The sequence below is a fragment of the Ruditapes philippinarum genome, unplaced genomic scaffold (genome assembly GCF_026571515.1).
Source record: "Ruditapes philippinarum isolate M1 unplaced genomic scaffold, ASM2657151v2 ctg2590_1_1_1_1, whole genome shotgun sequence".
Classification (NCBI taxonomy): Eukaryota; Metazoa; Mollusca; class Bivalvia; order Venerida; family Veneridae; genus Ruditapes; species Ruditapes philippinarum.
Window position 1 is genome coordinate 96,403 of NW_026856388.1, and position 24,358 is coordinate 120,760.

Genomic DNA, 24,358 nt, shown 5'->3' on the forward strand with positions numbered 1-24,358 from the left:
AACCATATCTTGACCCCCTCCCCTCTCCGGACATAATTTCAGTCACGGGCAGGCACTTTAATTTTACCGCCAAACTTCCCTGAAGCTAGCTGTAAAGCTTCTTTACATCTTATCTCTCTATCTCATACGAGATGGTTGCATACAGAGCACTAATATTATCTTCTGATAAAACTTAATAGAATATGATGTGGGCTCTCTTTAGAAGGTGTATGATAATTATAGTGTAGTGATAGAAGGAAAAACTGATTACCTGTAACGTAAACACAATATATCTTTATTTAGTTAAAACATTTCAGACTGTTTTGTTAACAGGGACACATTAAGACTCCAACGTAATAATAGTTTATTAACAGAAGTTGTTGTTGTTGATTATATGCGGACATTTAAATATTAAATTTTATTGAAAAAATGAAATTTCTTCTTTCTATACTCGTAATCATTGGTAACTTGAATGTGTTGCTTGCAAACAATGATAATTGTAGAGTAAACGATTTGAATGTTTTAATGGTAATTCTGCGTCAACTTCGAACAGACTTTGCCAACTTGAAAATCCAGCACGCTGAACTCAGACAAGAAATATCGGCAATTAAAGGTATTCTATAAAAATATTTATTCTAAGATGACAGTGCTTATTAAGGTGACTCAACTGAGGTATTCTTTGACATGACTGGGTCAGAACCTTTTTTTTCGAGATATTTATACCATTTCATTAAGGTCTATACCAATACACTATACAAAATTTCAGAACATTAAAAAAGATGCTCTTTATCCTTTTCAATAGTTATCACTTTTATTGCGCAAAATTTATGTACTAAAAACAGAAAAAATAAGACTTAAATCGGTCTAAAATTTTCTCTAAAATCAATTTTCTGTATAAGTCTTAGTATATTTCTATATATATTTCCATTTTAAGTGCCCATGTTGATCAGTGCATAACATTTTAAAGATAAAAAATCATACTTGAAATTAAATATAGTGTTGTTTGAAAATCATTCCTTATTCAGGTTGAAGAGAAATTACTGCAAAATCATTATGATCAATCAATTTCATTTTTTTTTCTTGAAAAATCATTAAATGATCAAATGAAATTATGTTTCGTCTGCTATAAGATTACTTTGCACAACCTTATGTGCATTTCACTTTGATTTGCTAAAACAGACATTCCATAGATTAAAAGAAAACACGAAAATTTCTTTTTACTAATAGACAAAACCATGGCATTTTATGCCCAAGAAACTATTATTTTATGTGACTTCACAGTAACATCAAGAGTTACTACAACACTTCCAGTGTGGGAACTTGAAAACATATGTTTTATATTCCCATCATTTGTGGCGCGCATGAACAATTATAACTGTTTATGTGCCAATTATACAATTATTTTGCCATTCCATTTAAAATCATCCTTCTAAATCAAATTCCACTACAAAGTTGTCCAGAGTCAATTAATAATTTTGAAATTTATTGGGGACTATTCCTCAAACATTCAAGATAGTGAGGAATTCTTAAAATACTAGTAGTGAGATTATTATTATTATTATATGAATTAAAAAAGTGTGCTTTTTATTTCTAAGGTAAAATGCTACATTCCTACCAAAAGTTGACAACATCTCAGATCTAGATGATTATGAGTTGCATTGACTATATCGTAGGTGGGACAGTAAAAGAGCATTGATAATGTAAAATTTCTAAGTTCAAAAACGGGCCATTTTTTTCAAATCCATGTTACAGTTAAAGGTCTTGCAGAGAGTCCTATTATGCTGTCAAAGTAGTATAAAATCTCAACTCCTTTCAAAGCAATAGTCAATTAGATATAAAAATATCTGAATTAGATCGCAAATTTGAACGTGTATTCTACGTCCAAAATTGGCTTAATGCTTGATAGAGCTTTCTCCTCCTGTCTACAGGTTTAAAGAACGATGATTAAGCACAAGTGTACACAGTTTCATAGCCATTTGTCAATGGACATTTAAATTTTTTGAGGTTTTATGCAAACTTAAACGTAAATTTTAAGTCGAAAAAGCAGCATAATTTTGTCAAAATGCTAGATAGAGTTACCCCCCCCCCCTGTCCTGTCTACAGGTTGGAGCAGGATGGTGAACAATTGTGCAAAGTTTCAAAGCCAAATGCCTTTGAAAATTGAAAATATGTGAGCTGTTACAAAAACTTAAACATAAATGGTTACGCCGACGCTCGGGTGACTAAGGTAGACTACTTATTAACAATTGTCTGCTATTATTGTGATTGACCAATAGTTGATATTGGATAATGTTAAGGATAAACTAAACATTTGCTTGAAATATAGACAGACTGTCTTTTTTTATATTGAACTAACAGGCAAAATCCTATATATAATACAGAAATTTCAAACTAGAGTATTTTATCTTTCATTTGAAGTAATTTCAAAAGTTGAAATGAATTCCGGTAACATTCAAACTTATATTGACTTCCATACACTGTATATACTTCGATAGACATAATGTCACTTTATAGACGAGTGATAACAACTCAGATTTTTCAACTAGTCCGCACGTTTACTCGGTATACCATTGCATTCAAAAATTTGAGATATACAACATTTTTTGTGCCCCCCACTATAGGGGGCGGGGCATCAGATTTACCATTGTCGTCGGTCCATCCGTCCATTTGTCCGTCCGTTCTTACTTTGTGTCGCATGTGGCTCAAAAAGTATTTGACCTAGAGCGATGACTCTTTACAGGAATGTTGCTCAGCTTGTGAAGTTGTTCACCTACAGTTTCACTTATAGATTTCTTTTTGTTTTGTCAGAGTAATTGCCCTTGATTAAGTAAAAAATTGCAATTTTCAGATTGTGTCGCATGTAGCTCAAAAGGTATTTGACCTAGGGTCATGACACTTTCTTAACAGAAATGTTAATAAGAATGTGTAGTTGTGCCCCTGGGTATTTTTATGTGAATTTATTTAATATCTATAGAGTTATTGCCCTTTACTTAGTAAAAATATGCAATTTACAACTTGTGTCGAACGAAACTCAAGAAGTTTTTAACCTAGCGTCATGAAACTTTACAAGAATGATGATAGTGTACCGGGGGTTTTGCTTGTTGATTTATTTTTGTGTTTTGTCGTAGCTCAAACAACATTTAATCTAGAGTCATGAAACGTAGCATGTGAAGTTGTGCAACGTTAGTTTTGCTTGTAGATTTATCCAGTAATCAAGAGTTATTGTCCTTGACCTAGTAAAAACCGTTCCATTCAGTTGTTTTATTTGTTTCTAGAGTGATTTACAAATCAACTAACTTAACAGGAATAATTATCAACATCGCCGTGAAGCTATGCACCTTGGGTTTCAGCTTTGTTTTAGTTATTACCCTTGCCTTAATATAAGTTTGCGATTTTCATTTTTTCAGGCAGAGCTCAAAAAGTATTTGACCTGTACGTCTGAAAGTTTACAAGAATGATGGTCAGCACATGTACTTATGCAACTTGGGATATGCATATTCAGTATTTGTAAAGATCTTGCCCTTTACTTAGAAAAAGAGTTTTAGTTTTCAACTTGTGGCATATTTAGACCAAAATATATTTAACCTATAGCCATAAAATTGACAAATAGTGGAGTGTGGGGACACCCGTGTGCAATGGACACATTTCGAGTTTGATATTTGTTTTGATTTTTTTTATTGCAGTTTGATTGTTTGCAGTTACGTAAAAATAGCCTGTTGTACTACAAGAAAGATGTTTGTTTCATATTTAAGGCATAGTTTTTGCATCATTTCTTATCCCCTGAGCGTAACAGATGGATCTCTTCATAAATGTTGTTCTATAATGATAATTTTTGATTTAGAGAATATGGCATATGTCGCCCTTAAGAGTAGAAACTATACGTATAATTAGTTGATGAGATAACTATAAAATAAATAATGAGGCCTCACTTGGCAATGATGACTTTATCAATTGGCAAAACTGGAAAAAATTGTGAATATCAAAGCTGGTCCTGAAAAGAATAAAGGTGTAATCTGATAAACATCCAATGATTTATGCATTATGTCTATACACAATTTTTTAAACACATCTGTTTCATTTTAAGTATTAATTGCGCTTAGGAATCAAAAGATTATGTCGCACAATTTATGCCGAATGAACTACTTTTTACTTACAATTCTTGACGCCGTACAATGTATTTACAATGTATTCATAACACTACAAAATTTGATTGGCAAAATAATCCTAATGCATTTGAAATAAGGTCAATGTTGATGGAACGTCGCTGTTTTGTGAAACGTTCGACATTTGAGGGGATTGTCGAATGTTTCATAGAGTATTTATATGAAAGATGGTAGCTAAATTTCGAATCAGGCAAATAAAGCTTCCAGGTGCTGCTAGGACAGGTCGTCCTTAAAATCACCGTTTCTAAAGACAGACGGCTACATGCAAGTTCTTAAGAAATGTTTTTCAGATTAAAAGTACACATACGTCGCCCCGACTCGGGATTACATGGTAGTGCGAGACCAAGATTTAAGCGTCTGAGAAAGTAACTTCGCTCCGATATTCTTCTTTTTACCCGCGAATTAACACCCCCCCCCCCTCCCCCTGACCCCACATGACTTTTTCTTCTTTCCAAAACTTAAATATAGTCATTCTAGAAAAATTCATAAATGTCACAGGGTCTATAATAAAGTATCTCTATTGCAAACTCTGATTTGTGCTTTAGAAATTGATTAACTGACTGAAACGGTGACGGTTAGGGCAGATGGTGAATATCTTGGAGAACATAGCGAGTTAAAATAATGGGACCTAACGTTGTATTTTTATAAAAGCAGCAAGTGACATTATGCTCGAAATATTACTCCTAAATATAAAATCACAAACAAAATATTCCAATGTCTATGAACGTAATGCTTACAATTTAGTTATTATAATTGCTATAATACTTGCAGCTGTATATTTGACTTCGATATATTCGTTATTTTTCTTGCAATAGTGTTTAAAAAAAATCAAAAAGTGAGAAAGTGTTACAGCCTCGTTTCAATTGAGCCTGTTTCCGGACGGTACTGAAAAATTCAAACTACCTTCCACGTCTCCTAGTACAGGTTCAGGCGGAGTTCAACAAATTAATAAGGGTGAAATTTTGAAGTTAGAAAAGTTTGCAAAAATTTACGAGAACTAAAAGTGTCTTGTTTTGTAGAACAAAACTTATATTTATTCTCGTATCGATTGCATGAATATGAAAATTTTCATTTGTAGGGTTTGCTTCTAAGAACGTTTTCAGATTATAATTAGTAGTCATTGAAGCATTTATTCGTAATACTGTAATATAATTTTATACAAAAGTCAATTTGCTACAAACGAATAACTAACATACGGTATTCAAATTTTGTTGTTGTTTTTTTCTCTGCAGACGACAAGTCGCTTTTACCAATTGTTGGATTCAACGCCCGTCTATCTTCTAACGAAACAGATAAGAGATTGCGAAAGGTCATCTTCGATACCGTCATAACAAACCAAGGTGAAGGCTACGACAATTCTACCGGGGAATTTACTGCACCCTACACTGGACTCTATTTCTTCTCAGTCCAGTTTTGTTATGAGGGAAATGCGATTTACGAAATATATCAAGAACGTACACGGTTAACAAGCAGTTTGAAGTTAGACAGTGATACTAGTTGTAGTTCTGTGAGCACAATCGCCATGGTAAACAAAGCGGAACAAGTGTGGGTACAAACTCACTTAGAATCTATTAATTCTATTAATGAACATTACGGATGGAATACTTTTTCTGGATCTCTCTTAAACAAATAACTACATGTATATATTAGCAAACTAGATATAAAATACCCCCAGGAAAGTTCCCATAACCGGATATTAAATAAATATTAATTATATGACAAAAACGGCTTCGCTTGCAATTTATCACTTAATACAAAGATAATTAAAATACTAAACAAGTCCTGCCTAAAAAGGCTCATCATTTGTTATATAGTTATATTTATATATTTGAGGGAAATACACTTAGTGTGTTTTTTTAGAAAATATTGACAATTGCTACACAGTCTCTTTGTGAATAGAATAATTATGTATTTGTTTTGATTTCCAACACAATAGATATGTTATGTGTAAAACTCTGCACACTATAAATGGTCTATATATATGAATATATAATAGTGTCATATAAGGCCTGTGATAGGGAACACAGCTCTCCATACATAGTTTATTCTTTCTTTTATTCAAATAAGATATATTTATTCAAATAAGATATATTAAGTAAATGTTTCATATATTTATATTACATGTATTAATGTCTTTTACTAAAGGATGAGCATAGTATATCTTTAACAAAAGTGTTATCAATTTATTGTTTACATGATATTATATAAACATATAATATGATTAATCATTTACTAACAATTGTATTAAGGAATGTTTGACGATATGTTTTTTTTTATTGAACATATAAAGTTTTATCCTAAAATATGTTAAGCATTTATAACATATTTCCTTTACAATAAACGTTGTATTGTGCAATGCAGGAATTGTTGTTTTTATTTCATTGATTTGTTAGGGCCTTAAGTTACTCCAACACTTGTTATGTGTCGACTTACCAACTTTACCGATGGAGAAATATCTTTATTGACCCTCCTTTCATTATTAACGGGCAACAGGACACCCACGTAAAACAACTTAACTTTATGATAATGTATAGATAGTTTTGTCACATAACCCAAAATCAGTTCCTACTAGGTTTCTAACCTGCAGCAGTTAGGGCCAAGTGATACAATGTATCGAATATAACCACTCGGTCAAAGAAAATCTACATTTGTTCTTGGCATTGAAACTGTAGAAAATAAAAACTAATGTCACTTATGAGGCCGCACATTAAACGAGCAAACTATTTGCGTAATTAAACTTGACTATTATAATGTTCGGTAAGCATGTCAAAATAGTATCTTAAATACATATATTTAAACAATCAGTCAGTCCGTAATACACTGTATTTCAAATTCTACAGGCAACTAATTCTGTGAATAATGTCTACACAGAAAGGAAATGATGATACATTTACATTTTACAGAGCGCTTTTAAACATTTTGTGTAGGAGATTTTAACAAGTAACGCTTTAAATGAGGAAAACGGTGTTGTTTACATGAAGTTGTAATGATATGACATGAATCTCGTATAATGTTTTTATTGTCATTTTAAAATTATATATAGCAAATTTCTATGTGGTATCCGCCGAAGATCAGTATTGTATGGCTATACCGTGTGACTTTTTGTGTTTTGCGTGGGTATAAAAACAAATACAAAAGACGGTCCCTCAAGTTTTATTTTCTACTATAAATTTTGAAATATGTCAACATATTTGTTTGAAACTGAACAGCCTGCTCATTCTAGCGAGAACCAGTACATAAAATGGTTCCTTAGAAAAAATGTTCAGCACTTTATAGTTTTTGCCAATTCAGAAAAACATAAAAATGTATAGAATAAAGTCAAATCTGGACCGTCTGTTGTATTAGTTTTTGTCCCACGCAACTCATATAAATGTCACACGATATAGTCCCAGTGGTTGAAGATAAACTGTGTTGACCAATTTTCAGGTGCAGTTGCTTTGAGATAATGCTAATAGGTCTCGAATGATACTTGTTTACCCCGACACAAGATGAATAAAACGCCCGCCTGTAAAACAAAATTTAAATCTATTATTTGCATGAATTTTCATAACAAATGATAATGTCATACTTTGTAATATTCAGAACAGATAATGAGTTTATACTTAGTAATATTCATAACAGATGAATATATCATTCTTAGGAATATTCCTAATAGATGATAATGTCATACTTAGTACTATTCAGAACAGAGGATAATGTAATTCTTAGTGATACTCATAAAAGATGATAATGTCATACTTGGTAATATTTATATCATATGATAATGCAATACTTAGTAAACTAAATATTGAATGGTCACGTAGCATAATTCATAAAAAGTGGTTGGATGTAAGTAATTGGTATAGAATAAATAATCTGGCAAAATGATCCTTTAATAGATTTTCTTTCTTATATTTGGTATGAAATATTAACTAGGGAAACAATTATACATTTAAGGTTTAAAAAAGTGTTTTATGTTTTATGAAACATTTATAGTTCTGTAATTCCTTTATGGAAAAAGAAGTAAATACAAATGTGTACATTAAAAGTTATTATGACATTACGTTCCTTTCGTCTGTGCGTGGAATAAGCAAATGTAAGAGACGTTTGGCGATCTAGTTGATATATTTCACAAAACCATTAGAGCAAGTCGCCCACTGATTCATGCTTATTTACATGAAAATTATATAATATATATAATTTAAAATCTATTTAAAAGTATGATTGTCAATTGAACAACGAAAGTAATTTATACATTGACAACGGCACACAAAAACTACGAATATTATCAAATAAAAATGTCAAAATATATGCAAAATTATAGTAATGCAAATCTTTTTTTTTTGTCCTTTTTAGTAAGTGAAGATAATCTTGTTAATCGCAACTCTTTTATCTTATCATAATACCCACCGTCGAATATTATAGCGCTGAGATGACTTTTCCATGGATTTACTGTTGAACATTGCATATTTTGTCAATTCAGTTTGCAAAAAAATTAATTACCCTTTATTATATTGAAAAAAAATCATATTCACTAGGTGCAGTATTATATTTACTGCATGAACTAGAGTTTGCCAGTGTGAAAATAGATTGAGACTCATATTCAATGACCATACACTGTAGACTGTTAATAACGCATTAAAAATAATTGTTGCGTTTTCTTCTTAAAGCCATATTTCTCGATTAAAATATACTTACTTTACTTTCATAGTTAAAGATTACGCCGCAATTGTGAGTATAGAATTGAATTACCTTGGTGTGCGCAGTCTTCGCGTGGTCGTTGCAAGACTGACACGTTCCTCTTTTCCCCGCGCTTCAACGAAACAGGCAAACGTTGTTTAAGGTTGTATTTTTGTGATTTATTTTAATTCTTAACCTTTTCATAATTATAATAAAACAATTATTGACTAGAGTGCCTTTGAATATGATGTTAAATTTTACGTGCAGAAAGTCATAATGCCTTGGCCAAAGGCGATATTCAATGTCAAACTAGTCAATAATTGTATAGTACTGCATTTATCTATTATTATATAAGACCTTACAACTGACAATAATATAAAAATGAAAACGTATAACACATGAAAAAGATAATGACTGTAATGTTAAAGTACTAATGAATAAATTAGCTTAATAATAAGCTTAAACTTACAATACGGATTTGAAGTCTTTTGATAATATCTATATGAATGCTGCAAAGACGTTTGTATATGAGAATGTGCTAAAGTTCTGACTTAATATTTTCTAATATGAGCATTTATAACTTGCTACATGAAGACGATAATAAGAGATAATGTAATAATATAGTTGGAAACATTGATGACTTTGAAATTGTTTTTGTTAAGTTTAAAAACTTTTTTTGGAATACATGAAAACTACTCAATTCTATAATGTCCAATATCCTCTCTGGGTAAATGTCCTACTGAAATTATTAATGCTAGTGTACATGCTCATTTTCCCATTGTTTAGTTGTGCTTTATTGACTATACAGTAGCATGTGACGTAACCTCTAAGATGCGACGCGCTGAAATAAGTACGGAAACTAATCGGGCGCAATTTAGCTAAATATCAGGTGTGGTAGCATTTATTTGTTAATGTCGTGTAAGAATCGAAATACTATATCCAAATCGGTTATCGCTTGATAAAATCACTGTTTGTCGTTCGGATGCGCTACGCCCTCGTGATATAATTCCTCGCATCCAAACTCCAAACAGTGGTTTATTGAGCGATAAAATCACAGTTTGGGATATATTATTTCTTAAATCAAAAGATTGCCTTTAATAATGGTGATTGGTAAACAATAACTATGTTTTACCAATAGTTGATATTGGTAGATGTTAAGAATAAAATATAGATCTGCTTGAAATATAAAAAGACTGCACACCTCCTATTTATAATTTGCAAGTACATATAGCAAGTTAATCCCGATGAATAGTTAAAGAAATGTCCTTATGTCACGTGAGTTATGTATCGTTTATGCGAAGAAAATTATAAAATTAAAAAGAATTATGGTAAAATCTAATCTTATTTTTACTTTTCCTGTCAGTAACAAGACCATTTATAAAACCTTAGACTTTTTTTCTAATAGTCTACACGTTCAATCGATAGACAATTGCATTCAAAACGATGGTATACAACATTTCTTTTTGATATTTGTTTAATCAGTATGATTGTTTACAGTAACCTAAAACTAGTTCTAATATTCTTCAACAAAACTGTTTGTTTCATTTTAGAAAGCCGAAAATTGTTCATTTAATGACATACAAAATGCATGGTTATTACTTTATTTCTTAAATCCTAAATGAAACAGAGGCATCTTTTCAAATAAATCTTAAGTAATAATAATCATGTCGTTTTGGCGTAAACATATGTCATGTGCCAACACACACCTTAGAACTATACGCACAATTAGTTGCTAAGTAATTTTAAATAATGGCATAAGCCTGCACACACCCTATTCAAATTACTCATCATAAGTTGATAAGTAGTAAATATGTCGTAAATAATGAAGCTTAACTTAGCAATAATGACATTATTACTTAGCAACATATTGAAAATAAATGCAAATATCAAAATTGATCCTCAACAGAAACAGGTGTAATCCGATAAAAATCCAGTGATTTATGCATTTTGTCAGAAAGTAGGTCTGTTTCATTTAAGGTCTTTATTGTGCCTAAGAATCTTAAGGTTCTGTCGCACAATTTATATTGAATAACCTTTTTCTTGCATACAATTCTTTTTCAGCAAGTTGTACACGAAAAAGTAGCAATAAAAGTACCATAAATAACATAAAGTAAAACTCAATGGATAAATTTCTTACAGAAAATTTGCACATGGTTTTGTTTATATTGGTTTATATAGGTGAACATTACTCTGGTCTTCCCTTTTCCATCTTCTGTGTTCGAGTGGTCAAGGTAGTTGAATCTCACAGCAGTGGGTGTGAATCTCAGGATTTTTCATTTGATGAATGTATCAAGCTAGCTTACGAAGCATCGCTGATTCTACCTGATTTCTAGCTTTACAGCGTTGGTATGACGTAGACTTACAAAAAAACGACCATTTTCTTTCTCGAAAGTACAAATAAGATGATTTAACCTGATAGAAATTACCATTGTTATTTTGAAATTTCTATTTATCTATTACAAAAACTGTATTTACTGATTATAAAGATACATCACATTTTACGTTTTACGTTTCTTAAAATAATAACATATTTTTCTACACTATGTTTGATGTTATCAAGACTTGTCTATTTTACTCATCTGGAATGATATTGAAGATAAGAATTTAATTTTCGTGAATATTCGACATTACTTTGTCAGTATACCATTTTGGAAACGAAATGAATAACAATTTACAATCATTTTACACCCGTGGCTCATCAAACATAAAATTAAACAATTATACACATACTATTTTAGAAAATAAACTTAAGATTATTGATGGGGGTCTTATCCATCTAAAGGACCAAAATCAGTGAAATGAGCCCCATTAGATGAACAAGTTTATCACTTTTGATTGAAAGCCAGAAGTAGCAAAATTAAAATGGCGACGAGCAATCCCAGAGCATTCGATCAGCGTAAACATTCTATACGATGAATTTGACTTAATAACCAGTATGACTTTCTGACCAGTTGGAGACTAATTTGTTGTTGATCAGGCAAATGAAAACTCAAACTGTTGAACAAACACTTGAGATTTCAAGCAAGTGCTCAAATGCCCTTGAAATCTCAGTATTTGTCACGTTTCTAACATCTTGTCGAAAACGACAAATTAAAACTTATAGACCCTTTCATTTAAGCGATCAAAGTCAGGGAAAAGTTACTTCCCTTACCGGATGTGACATGAATGGAGGATTATACTATACAGACCGCGTAGAATGTAAGCTTATAAAAAAGTTAAATGCGTAAATACTGATCGTTTGATGAAAAAATTTACTTATGCATACATAACGTCACTATCAAAACAATAAAAAGAAATACAAAAAGAAAAATGTAGATTTGTTCTCGCTACGGGGTAAAACAGCGGAATTTCAAAGTGAATATATATCTATTCATAAGATTTCTCTAATGCCAGGACAAAAAGCTAGTGACTAAATCAAATTTTAATACTTTAATAACAACCATATACACTGAAACTACCATAAATAAATTTAAATAGTCATTTTCTAGTTTTCTGCGTGATTTTCTGTCATTTAGAAAATTCCGGCGTATTTGTGACAAACATGAAAATAAGATTGCCAATGGTTTTTTTTAATGATTGTTGTCAAGCTTTAACAGAACAATAGCAGAATGTATTCTGTCAACACTTATAATTCTTTTTCATTATGCCATATAAAAAAATCTTTCAAAGAACCAGTGAAGGATATAATTTTATAAATATTCCTGAAAGAACGAAAAGCATGTGGCAATGACTTTTGTAACTTTAGATTCGCAACAGACGATTATAAGATAATTTTGATTATACACATATTTTCTTATGATTATAAAAATAAAGACTTTTTCCCAGTAACGTATTTCATAAATAAATAGATGTGCATTATATAAGCGCCCCTGGGCTATAACGTATTAATTAACAGGGTGCATATGTTGTATATACAACCGGCACTTGGCTGGGATATCATTAATCACCAGGGTGAATATTTTAGATTTATCACATTACATAAGATTACGTCACTTTTGTTAGTTGTCAAAATATTTTTCGTCCGAATTTGGTTATGGATCACCCTAGGGACTTTATTGGTCATGCCATGCTGATTTGATACTCCAGAATGACTACCAACTGGAAAAGAAAAAAATACGTAAACTTATAATTTAGTTAATAACAAATTTCTGTGTACGTGTTTCTTAACTTGTTTGTTTAGTGATTTTTTTAAATTTTAGCTGAGTATGTTGAATGTCGCTTACAGCTTCATGTATTCAACTAGTATAATCATAATATTAATAAAAATGATATTTTTATTGTCTATACATAAAACAAATAACAAAATGCAAAACAATCAAATCAAACATTAATTTTTATGCATGCATAATTTTCGCGGTTGAACATCTGCAGGCTTAACTTCACCGTACCGTTTCTGCAGATGCTAATGCACAAAAAAGGTGTTACCTTTTTATATAGTTATAATTATAGTTCATTATAGTTAAGTTTTGGATGCTTAATTTTCCTTTCGTTATCTAATAAAATTATCTTGCAAATGCCTTAAATATGATGCCTCATGGGTGGTTTTTCCTCCATGTTTCAGGGAAGTGTAACAGCAACGAACATGAATATTTTTGTTACAAAGCGAAAATTTAAAGAAAACTGCACAGTATACTGGTACATTTATATTAGTGAGATGTCAAGGTCAACCGTTTTGAATACACTTATCTGTTAGTGAACATGTTATTTTACTTAAAGATGTCAGCTATCTGTGATTACATTAATGATGCTTTTGTTGAGCAGAAGTATGCTGATTGCAATGATGATAATTATGCTATTATTGTGATGTCCTATAGACTAATGTTATAATGTATGTGAGACCACCATAGTATATATGTATATTGTATGTAATATGATACCGGGACTTCCGGAAAAACATGGAACCTTAGAAAACACGATTAAACCAGAAACATAGTTGTTATCAATTAATATCCACCATTAGGACTTATCATCTGGCGACGAGGATAAAAACAAACAAAACGGAATTACTTATATAATATTTGGATATATTTTACATGTGTTAATTGATGGATTAAGACGTTAACCATGAACAATTTACCAGCATTTCCAAGTTTTGATCTTGAAACGGATAAATCCAATGCAGGCACGCGTTGGGAGAAATGGATTGGGCGCCTCGAAAATTTATTTGTGGGGATGAAAATATCAAACGCTGACCAGAGAAGAGCATTATTACTACATTACGCCGGAGAAAAAGTGTACGACATCTATGACGTAGAGAAAAAGGACAGCGCAGCGACTTATGACGCAACAAAAAAGGTACTTAGCGACTATTTTGCTCCCAGAAAGAATGTTCAAATTGAAATTTACAACTTTAGATCATACAAGCAATTAGAAGCACAAACGATTGATGAATATGTGACTGAGTTAAGAACTTTGGCAAAAGAACTGTGCATTCGCAGACATTGACAATGAAATTTTTACAACAAGTGATACAACATGGCCGCTCAAATCAACTCAGAAGAAGAGCGTTACGTGAACCAGATAAAAAAAACTCGATGACATTATTACAATGGGACGTATGTTTGAACAATCAGATATGCAAGCATCCGCAATGGAAAAATTCAGAAAAATTCTAGATCTGTACACAAGGTTTTCAAAGTTCAATAGTAGAACACGAGGACGAGCGCCGATGCCTCATGGCCGTGGGAACAGTAGAGGGTCGTATGCAAATTTTGGAGGTCGTGGGAAATATGGTCCGAAGAACCAATCGAATCAACGAAGTAGAAACCGTGATGGTGCGTCAGCCAATACTTGCAGAAAATGTGGTTATGAATTCCCGCACAGAGATAAGCCGTGCCCAGCCACAGGTAAAACCTGCAATGTATGCAAGAAACCTAATCATTTCGCGCGCTGCTGTTTAGCGCCGAAATATCAGCATGTCAAAGAGGTCAGCGATAACGCCAGCAGTTTGCTACAGTTCGATTCGGAAGAGGAGTACCTCTATAACATAACAGTGAAAAATGTCGGTAAACAAAAAGGATCAAAAACGCCCGAAACACAGATAAAAGTCAACGATAAAACGATTACGGCTACAATAGACACAGGATCAAGTGTGAATATACTAGATGAAACCACGTATGATTACTTAGGAAAACCTAAAATAAAAACAAAAGGGCTGCCAAATTTACTTCCATACGGAGGGGGAAGTGCATTAAACGTAAAGGGCTGTGTGAATTTAACGGTCGAAAAGAACAGAAAATACACAGTAACACCATTTTATATTGTGAAAGGAAACTATGGAGCTCTATTAGGGTGTGAAACATCATGTGAATTAGAAATAATAAAAATAAACCAAGGGATAACGGCCAATATGGAAGATAAATATCAAGGAATTTATGACGGTATTGGGAAATTAAAAGGACAAAAAGTCAAATTACACATAAACCGTGATGTAAAACCTGTAGCGCAGAGAAATCGACGTACGCCATTTCATTTAAGAAAGAAAGTTCAAAAAAGGAAATTGAAAAGCTACTTGAAAATGACATCATAGAAGAAGTTAAAAAAATGAATCAACACCATGGGTGTCACCGATTGTCACCCCACCGAAGAAAAATGGAGATGTAAGATTATGCATAGACATGAGAGAGGCAAACAAAGCTATTGAAAGAGAACGGCATCCAATGCCAACAATAGATGAACTTATACACGACATGAACGGTGCAAAAGTGTTTCAGCAAACTAGATTTAAAAGCTGGATATAATCAGCTGGAATTAGATGAAGAATCGAGATCAATCACTACATTCTCTACACACATGGGCTTATACAGATATAAACGTTTGAATTCGGTACTAACTCTGCAAGTGAAGTGTTTCAGAAAACAATCAGTTTCCATCATTCAAGACATAGCTGGTGCCAAGAATATTTCGGATGATATTAATAGTGTATGGAAACAGTCAAAAAGATCACGACAAGGCACTTGATCAAGTTTTTCATGCATTGCATCGTAACGGGCTGACATTTAAATAGAGAAAAATGTGAATTTAACAAGCTTGAAATCACATTCTTTGGAGTTGTATTCAGAGGAGACGGCATTTCACCAGATCCAGTAAAGGTTCGAGCAGTGAGAGACATGCAAAAGCCCACAAACGTATCTGAATTGAGGAGTTTTCTCGGAATGACATCTTATTGCTCGAGATTTATAAAGGATTATGCGACAATAACGGAACCATTGAGGCGTTTAACAAAAAAAGGACACACCCTGGTCATGGGAAAATGATCAAGCAAGTCGCTCGCGTTCGAGAAACTGAAAAGAGAATTAAGTAGTGATACGGTTATCACATACTTTTAGTCCATTAAAAGAAATTGAGCTAATAGTAGATGCTTCACCAGTCGGTATATCTGGGGGATACTCACACAGGAAGGAAAAATTATCGCGTAACGCGTCTCGTGCACTGACACAGACAGAATCACGTTACTCACAAACAGAAAGAGAGGCTCTGGCAGTAGTATGGTTCGTGTGAGCACTATTCGATGTTACTTAAGAAGTGCTCCAACTTTCACGTGCTTCACAGATCACATGCCACTGACGAAAAATATGCAGAAGAAACAGCCACCACTACGAATTGAACGATGGGGATTACGTCTACAACCATGTAATGTAAAAATTGAATACAGGCCTGGAAAGGATAACCCGTCTGATTACATGTCTCGTCATCCGTTTGAAATGTGACGAGCAGAGAAATATAGCCGAGGAATATGTAGCATTCGTTTCCGCACAGGCAGTGCCAAAATGCAATGACACTAGATGAAGTAAAAATAGAATCAGTCAAAGATAAAACTATACAGAAAGCGATTGAATACGCAAAGAATGGAAAATGGCATGAAAATGAAAACAGTGACAAATTTTAAAATCGACATGGAAGAGCTGGTGGTACTCAGAAGCGTAAAAGATGAATTGACGGTTCACAATGACACGGTCTTATTAAAGAAATGACAAATTAGTTGATACCGAAAACACTCCGAAATCGTGCAATAAAACTGGGACATGAAGGGCACCAGGGAATTGTTAAAACTAAAAGCTATATACGATCAAAGGTATGGTTTCCGAACATGAATGCAGAAATTGAAACAGCAATACAAAAATGTCTAGCCTGTCAAGCCAACTCAAGGGAACCAAGACCGCGAGAACCACTGAAAATGTCAGATTTGCCATCTGGACCTTGGAAAATATAAGTGCAGATTTTTGTGGACCTCTAGAAAACGGTGATTACCTATTGGTTGCAGTAGATGAGTACTCGCGATATCCAATAGTGGAAATAGTAAAGATGTTTCAGCAAATATGGTCATACCGGTTATGGACAAAATAATTTCATTGTTTGGTGTCCCCAAAGTGATTAAAACAGATAATGGATCGCCATTTAATAGTACGGCATTTGCGGACTTTGCAAAAATTTTACGGTTTTATACACAGAAAAATCACGCCTAGGTGGCCAAGGGCTAATGCTCAGGCAGAAGCATTCAACAAACCGTTTGATGAAGAGTGTTAAATCGGCATTCATGGAGGAAGGAATTACAAACAAGAACTGTTCAGATTTCTCCGCCAGTAAGAGCTACACCGCACGTGTCAAAACTGGATTTACGCCATTTCGCTAATGTTCGGAAGGAACCGGTAACGCTATGCCAGACGCATTAATCAACACCAAAATGAGGACACGCGTGCAGACGAAATAGCACGAAGAAATGATGAGTTATCAAAAGCAAAATCAAAACAATACGAGGACCAGCGAATGAACGCACGAGAACGAAAACATTAACGTCGGAAGACAGAGTTTTACTTAGAAACGAAACACCAAGAAAGTCAAGTACAATGTATAATCCAGTCCCCATATAAAGTTATAAACAAAAAGGGGACCAATGATAAGTGTTCGAAATGATGAAGGACATTGTGTCACCAGGAACTCATCTGTTATGAAAACAGTAGATCCAGACATAATGGGGGAATACGCCTAAACAGCAACGGGGAAAGCGATATTGAGGACTATCAGGGGGAGGAAACCGCTGAAAGACAAAAACACGAGTTTATGCGGCAAGGCCAGCACGAGATAGTCGTCCGCCCGCATATTTAAAAGATTTTGTAAGTTAGATTTTTGGTTCCACAGTGAAAATGGGCAATAATAAACCCAGTGGAACAAGCAGGTCACGCGATCTCTGCCATGCGAGGTTTAATAATGTATACATCATGGATATAATTTTATGTAATTAGATTCCCAATAGAAAAAATTAATACGTAATAGCGCAATAGTAACATGACACCTTATATACGGCAACATGATTTAAAGACAATTTTTAAAGTACATGTACATTGAAGTTCTAATATAGTGTGGACATTAACAATGCATTTAATAACAAATATTTAAGAGAAAAATAAACAAATTATCAGATTTAGAACAAAATAAATATTCATGTTTGTATAGTGTAAATGTTCGATATTGCTCATGTAGTGGATATATTTAGATACTGCAGACTATAGTAAAACTGACATAGAACTGACCTACAAACGATTGGAATGTGTCAACAGCCATGAGTGAACATTTCTAGAGAAAAAAAAGTTAGGATGAATTTTACAGTTAGATTCATTATATGTATTCCATCGTAATCAAATAATTGTAAGAATAGTTTATCATGTTTAGTAATATCAGTTTACATAACTATAATATAATATTTTCATAATTCATATCTTAATGATTTAAGCATTTTGATTGTTCAATTTAAAACTGATGTTTTATATCTAACTTGAGGAGGGATGTGATGTCCTATAGACTAATGTTATAATGTATGTGAGACCACCATAGTATATATGTATATTGTATGTAATATGATACCGGGACTTCCGGAAAAACATGGAACCTTAGAAAACACGATTAAACCAGAAACATAGTTGTTATCAATTAATATCCACCATTAGGACTTATCAATTATGATGGTTATTTTCATGAGCAGGAGTATGTTGATTGTGATAATTATGATTATATTGATGATGGTGTTGATGAGCAGAAGTATGTTGTAATCATTGATGATGATTATGTTGATGATGATGATATTGAACAGAAGTATGTTGATTGTTATGATGATGATTATGTTGATGACATTATTATTTAATGGTAGTGATGATGAGCAGAAGTTTAGAAAAAGCATTTGATAGTAATGATAACGATTATATTGATGATGGTGGTTATGAGCAGAAGTATGTTGATTGTGATGATGATGATAAATATGTTGATGATTGTAATCACGAGTAGGAGTATTTGATAGTGATGTTGATGACTATATTGATGACTGTTATGATGAGCAGAAGTATGTTGATTGTGATGATGATAATGTTGATGATGGTTATCATAAGCAGAACTATTTGATAGTGATAATTATGATTATATTGATGTAGGTGTTGATAAGAAGAAGTATTTTGATTATGATGATGATGATTATATTGGTGATGGTGATCATGAGCAGAAATATGTTTATTTTTATGTTGATGATTATGATGATGGTATTCATGAGGAGAAGTATTTGATAATGGTGATGATGGTGATCATATAGATGATGGTTATGATGAGCAGAAATAAATCTTGTAAGCACAAAATCAGGCATAAAATAATTATAAAATACTATCCCATTATAAGATATTTCATACAATCCTGATTGAGATGACTTATTGCACAGACACTTGGGGTATGGAGCTTAAAACGCCTTTAAATCCAAATAAAATGTACATTGATTGCATTATGATAATGATTATGTTGATGGTAGTAATCATGATAAAGTAACATTAAACTTTATCTTAACATCTTTTTTTTTCATTCTGACGCTTCGAAATTTGTGAAGTAAGCAGCCTAGCAGCATGGCAACCTAGCAGCCTAACGAAAACTAAGGATATTACAAACATAAAAACCGTCAGAAATAAATCGGTAGCACTTCTTTAGACAATTCCACGTCTTATTTCAATATCTGGATCTGTATGTTTTAAAAATTTAACTTTATTTCTTTTTTCATTCTGACACTCCGAATTTGTGAAGTTAGCAGCCTAGCAGCCAAAAGAAAACTAAGGATATTAAAAACATGAAAACCGTCGGAAATGAATCAGTAGCACATACTTAGACCATTCAACGTCTTATTTCAATATCGGGATCTTTATGTTTTTAAAAATTTAACTTTATTTCTTTTCTTCATTTTGACGCTTCGAAATTTGTGAAGTTGGCAGCCTAGCAGCCTGGCAGCCTAGCAGCCTGAAAGCCTGAAGTTGGCAGCCTAACAGCGTGGCAGCCTAGCAGCCTAAATAAAACTAAGGATAGTACAAACATAAAAACCGTCGGAAATGAATCGGTAGCACATACTGAGACCATTCCACGTCTTATTTCAATATTGGAATCTTTATCTTTTTAAAATATTGAATTTTATTATTTTTTTATTATTCTGACGCTTCGAAATTTGTGAAGTTAGCAGCCTAGCAGCCTGAAGAAAACTAAGTACAGTACAAACATAAAAACCGTCGGAAATGAATCGGTAGTACATATTTAGACAATTCCACGTCTTATTTCAATATCGCGATCTTTATTTTTTAAAATGTTGAACATTTTTTTCATTTTGACGCTTCGAAATTTGTGAATATAGCAGCCTAGCAGCCTGAAGAAAACTAAGTATAGTACAAACATGAAAACCGTCGGAAATGAATTGGTAGCACATACTTAGACCATTCCACGTCTTCTTTCAATATCGCGATCTTTATTTTTTAATAATTGTGGCATCTTAATAGTGATGCGGTTTTTGTTGTTGTTTTTTGTGTTATTTTAGATTGCTTTTTCTTGTATTATACTGTTGAATCTTAAAATTACATCAAAGAACATAGTAAAATGACTATCAATATGTAAAATGAAAGTCAAAATATATAAATTTAAGATATTCAGCTAATATTCTCAACATTCCTGTACGATAGCCTGACCAGGGGCGTAGCTAGCGTAACGCATTTATATGAGAAAAATGAAAATTATATACATATCTAGTGAAATTATCAGCAAAACAATTGTAGAGGCATACACGCCGCTTCATTATTTGGCTTTATCATCTACAAGACCACGGATGCAGCAACCATGGAGCAAATGGCTATTGTTCCTTAGTTCAAAAAATCTTTACGTTATAATATATGTTCGTTTAAACATATGCATTGTATATCTCTTCACGTTTCAACACATTTACAGACCTAAAGTAAATATGCCTTGAATATCGTCAACTTCATGACAAACATATCCATACAAAATATGATATCATAAATAACACACATGACGTCGCTTATACTCCATTTTAACCACATTTTTTCCGCCAAGAAAATGTGCTAAGACTAAGACTACGAATGGGACTTTTGGTGCGTCATTGAGCAGAAAACAGAAGGAAACTTTTATACGCGGATGTGGACGCTGGAAGACACGGTGCGAGTTTTCACTGTTGCAGGCTTCGTCCACTCTAGAAACTGTGTTGCAGTATATGTTCCGACAGAGCTTTATAAAAATGTAAACAGCTGTCGCAATTGCTTCTAGCAATGCAAGTTTCTAGCACGAGCGCTGAACGTTCATTAAGCAACACGAAAATCTTTCTTGCGCTCAACAATGACCGCTGGTCGGCTCTACTTAAGTACCACTGATACATTTCCGACCGTTTTCATATTTGTACAATTCTAAGTTTTCTTTAGGTTGTTGCTAACTTCACAAATTTTTGAGCGTCAGAATAAAAAAAATCAAAATCTTAGAAATAAATCGTTGAAAGTTCAATATCTTAAAAAATAAAATTAAATCATGATATTAAAATAAGGTGGGGAATGGTCTGAGTATGTGCTACCGATTCATTTTCGGCGGTTTTCATGTTTGAACTATCCTTAGTTTTCTTTAGGCTGCAAGGCTGCCAGGCTGCTAGGCTGCCAACTTCAGGCTGCCAGGCTGTTAGGCTGCCAACTTCATGATTTTAGGCTGCTAGGCTGCCAACTCCAGGCTGCTAGGCTGCCAATTTCAAGAACATTTAAAATTGACCATCATTGTGAAGAATTATATCTTTTGTGTCGATAGACCAAAGGATTATGTGAAAAATAATGGAAATGGAATAAAATAAATGGTGATGTTGACGGTATGTGTGTGGATTTTTCCGGCGAACATTTTTATCTTGTGTATTATTATAGTCAATATGCATATGATTTTTTTCAAAACGGCTTATATTAAGTTCTTTGATATATATGATCAGTACATGTGCTGGGATTGACAAATATACATTTTATTTAGATTTTTTAAGGTGTTTTAAGCTCCACACACCAAGTGTCTGTGACTTATTGTAATAATTGCAAGGATTAAAAAAAGAAAATGCCTAATTTTGTATACATGTACTGATATTCAAAGTAAGCATCAAATACAATAATGTATTTGCTTAAATTATATTAGACCATGTAAAAATCAAAATTGGTTTGTTAATAAGAAAAAGGTTGAGTACAAATCCTGAGTACAAGGAATCATCAGTCAGAGACTTTATGATTGACCGTGGCTAATTGATTCAAAATATAAACTGAACCATTCATGGGAATTGAAATTGAAAGAAAACAGAGATGAATGAATAAATTTATTTATTTAAATGTTCACATAACTAGGTAAATTTCAAAACATCAACAAAAATATGTTAAGAGAGAACTTTTAAAATGATCTTTAAATTCTAGAGTTTATGTTACTTCATAAGACATTATTATTTAAACGACTTTGATTTGATAAAAAAAAGGAATTTTGTCAGTTAAATATATTTTATATATAACAGTCACAACTTCCTGTAAAAAATATTTTGGGATTTGAAAATAGAAAAAAAAGCACATTGATTGGCACTGATAAAAACAAATATCTTTTCATTCAAAAGATGGCTTAGTTAAATGGCAAATAAATATTTTTTATAAGAAACTGTAACAAAACACACAATAAATAAGCTTTGGTTTAAACATATTTATTAAAGCTCGATTGCTTTTTTAAAGACTGAACTAAATTTTATACTTTTCGTACATTTCTTAAAAATAACTTTCTTCTGAAATCATTATAAAAACCCAAGTACTAGCATTGTTAGCTCAAGTAGATTTACTTTTATGTTTCTTTTTCTTTTTTAACTGGCAATTCTGCTTTTCCGCAATGCAAATTTTCAATATTAAATATCATTATTAAAACAAATATGAATACAGGATTTGAAAGCAGGAAGTTAATATCACAGATATTTATTTATATTTTCTTTTAATTCTATCATAAATTTTCCTCAATTTTTATCATTCATTGTAGTAATGAATAGCAGTGTCATATTATATTACATTTTAAAACTTCCTGATTTCAACACAATTTGTACTGTAACCCTCTAATTCACGAACCCTACCTGTACCCTATTAATTAAAGATCCATATCTTTAACCTCTCTAGTTTAGGAACCATTCCTGTATTACATTAAAGTGACATTATGCTCATATTTTCATAGTGAAGTTGAGCTGAACTGGATATATATTTCAAAAGATTGACTGTTAAAATATTGATTGACTAACGGTTCATATTGGAAAATGTTAAGGATAAAATTCAAATCTGCCTAAAATATAAAATAAAATAGACGGCCCCACTCTTTTTATGAAATGAATATATCAGGTTAATTCTAATGGATATTTACGAAAATACCGTTTGAATCCATGCGTTGTTCATTCATTGTTAATGTAAAGTTATTTTTTATATCAAAAAGAATTATGGCAAAAGGAAAACTTATTTTGACATTCACTTGTTCACTCATTTATACCATTGGATTGGCATAAGGTCAATTTAATTAAAGAACCATATATTAAACCACTTAATTCGGGAACCATTCATGTACTCAATTTATTAAAGAACCATATTTTAACCCCTCTAGTTCAGGAACCCTTCCTGTACTTCATTAATTCAAGTATTGTATCTTTAACTCCTCTGATTCAAGAACCCTACCTGAACCCCATTAATTAAAGAACAATATCTTTAATCAATCTAATTCTTGGACCATTTCAGTACCCCATTAATTAAAGAACCACTATTCCATCTTTCACTTCTTTAATTCATGAACCATATCCGCACCCAATTAATTAGAACCTTATCGTTAACACTTCTATTCTAGAACCACACCTGTACCCAATTAGTTGAAGAACAATCATTTTATCTCTTACCATAGTTCAAGTACCATTCCTGTACCCCATTAATTAATAAACCTTATATTTAACCATTTAAATTCCGGAACCATACCTGTACCACATTCATTCAAGAACAATATCTTTATCTTTACTTACTTTAATTCAAGAAACATACATTTACCTCATTATTTAGAGAACCGTAATTTCATCTTTCACTACTTTAATTCAAGAATCATACATTTACCCCATTTATATTCAAGAACCATGTCTTTACCCCATTCTATTAAAAGAGCCATAATTTCATTTATAACTACTTTAATTCAAGAATCATACTTTTAACCCATTAATTCAAGAACCATATCTAACCCTCGGACATGAT

The 24,358-nt window shown here is 32.5% G+C and overlaps 1 protein-coding gene across 1 annotated transcript; it reads left to right on the forward strand.

The window, feature by feature from the left end:
• Positions 1-265: 265 nt before the first annotated feature.
• Positions 266-6,439, forward strand: LOC132746349 (complement C1q tumor necrosis factor-related protein 7-like). Its single transcript, XM_060735463.1, has 2 exons — positions 266-592; positions 5,375-6,439. The coding sequence occupies exons 1-2, from the start codon at positions 409-411 to the stop codon at positions 5,773-5,775; spliced, it is 585 nt and encodes a 194-aa protein (XP_060591446.1). The 5' UTR covers positions 266-408; the 3' UTR covers positions 5,776-6,439.
• The last annotated feature ends 17,919 nt before the right edge of the window (positions 6,440-24,358 follow it).

Coding starts and splice junctions, on each gene's coding strand:
- LOC132746349 (XM_060735463.1), top strand. CDS start 409: ATGAAATTTCTTCTTTCTATACTCGTAATCATTGGTAACTTGAATGTG. Junction 593..5,374: donor AGAAATATCGGCAATTAAAG/GTATTCTATAAA, acceptor TTTTCTCTGCAG/ACGACAAGTCGCTTTTACCA.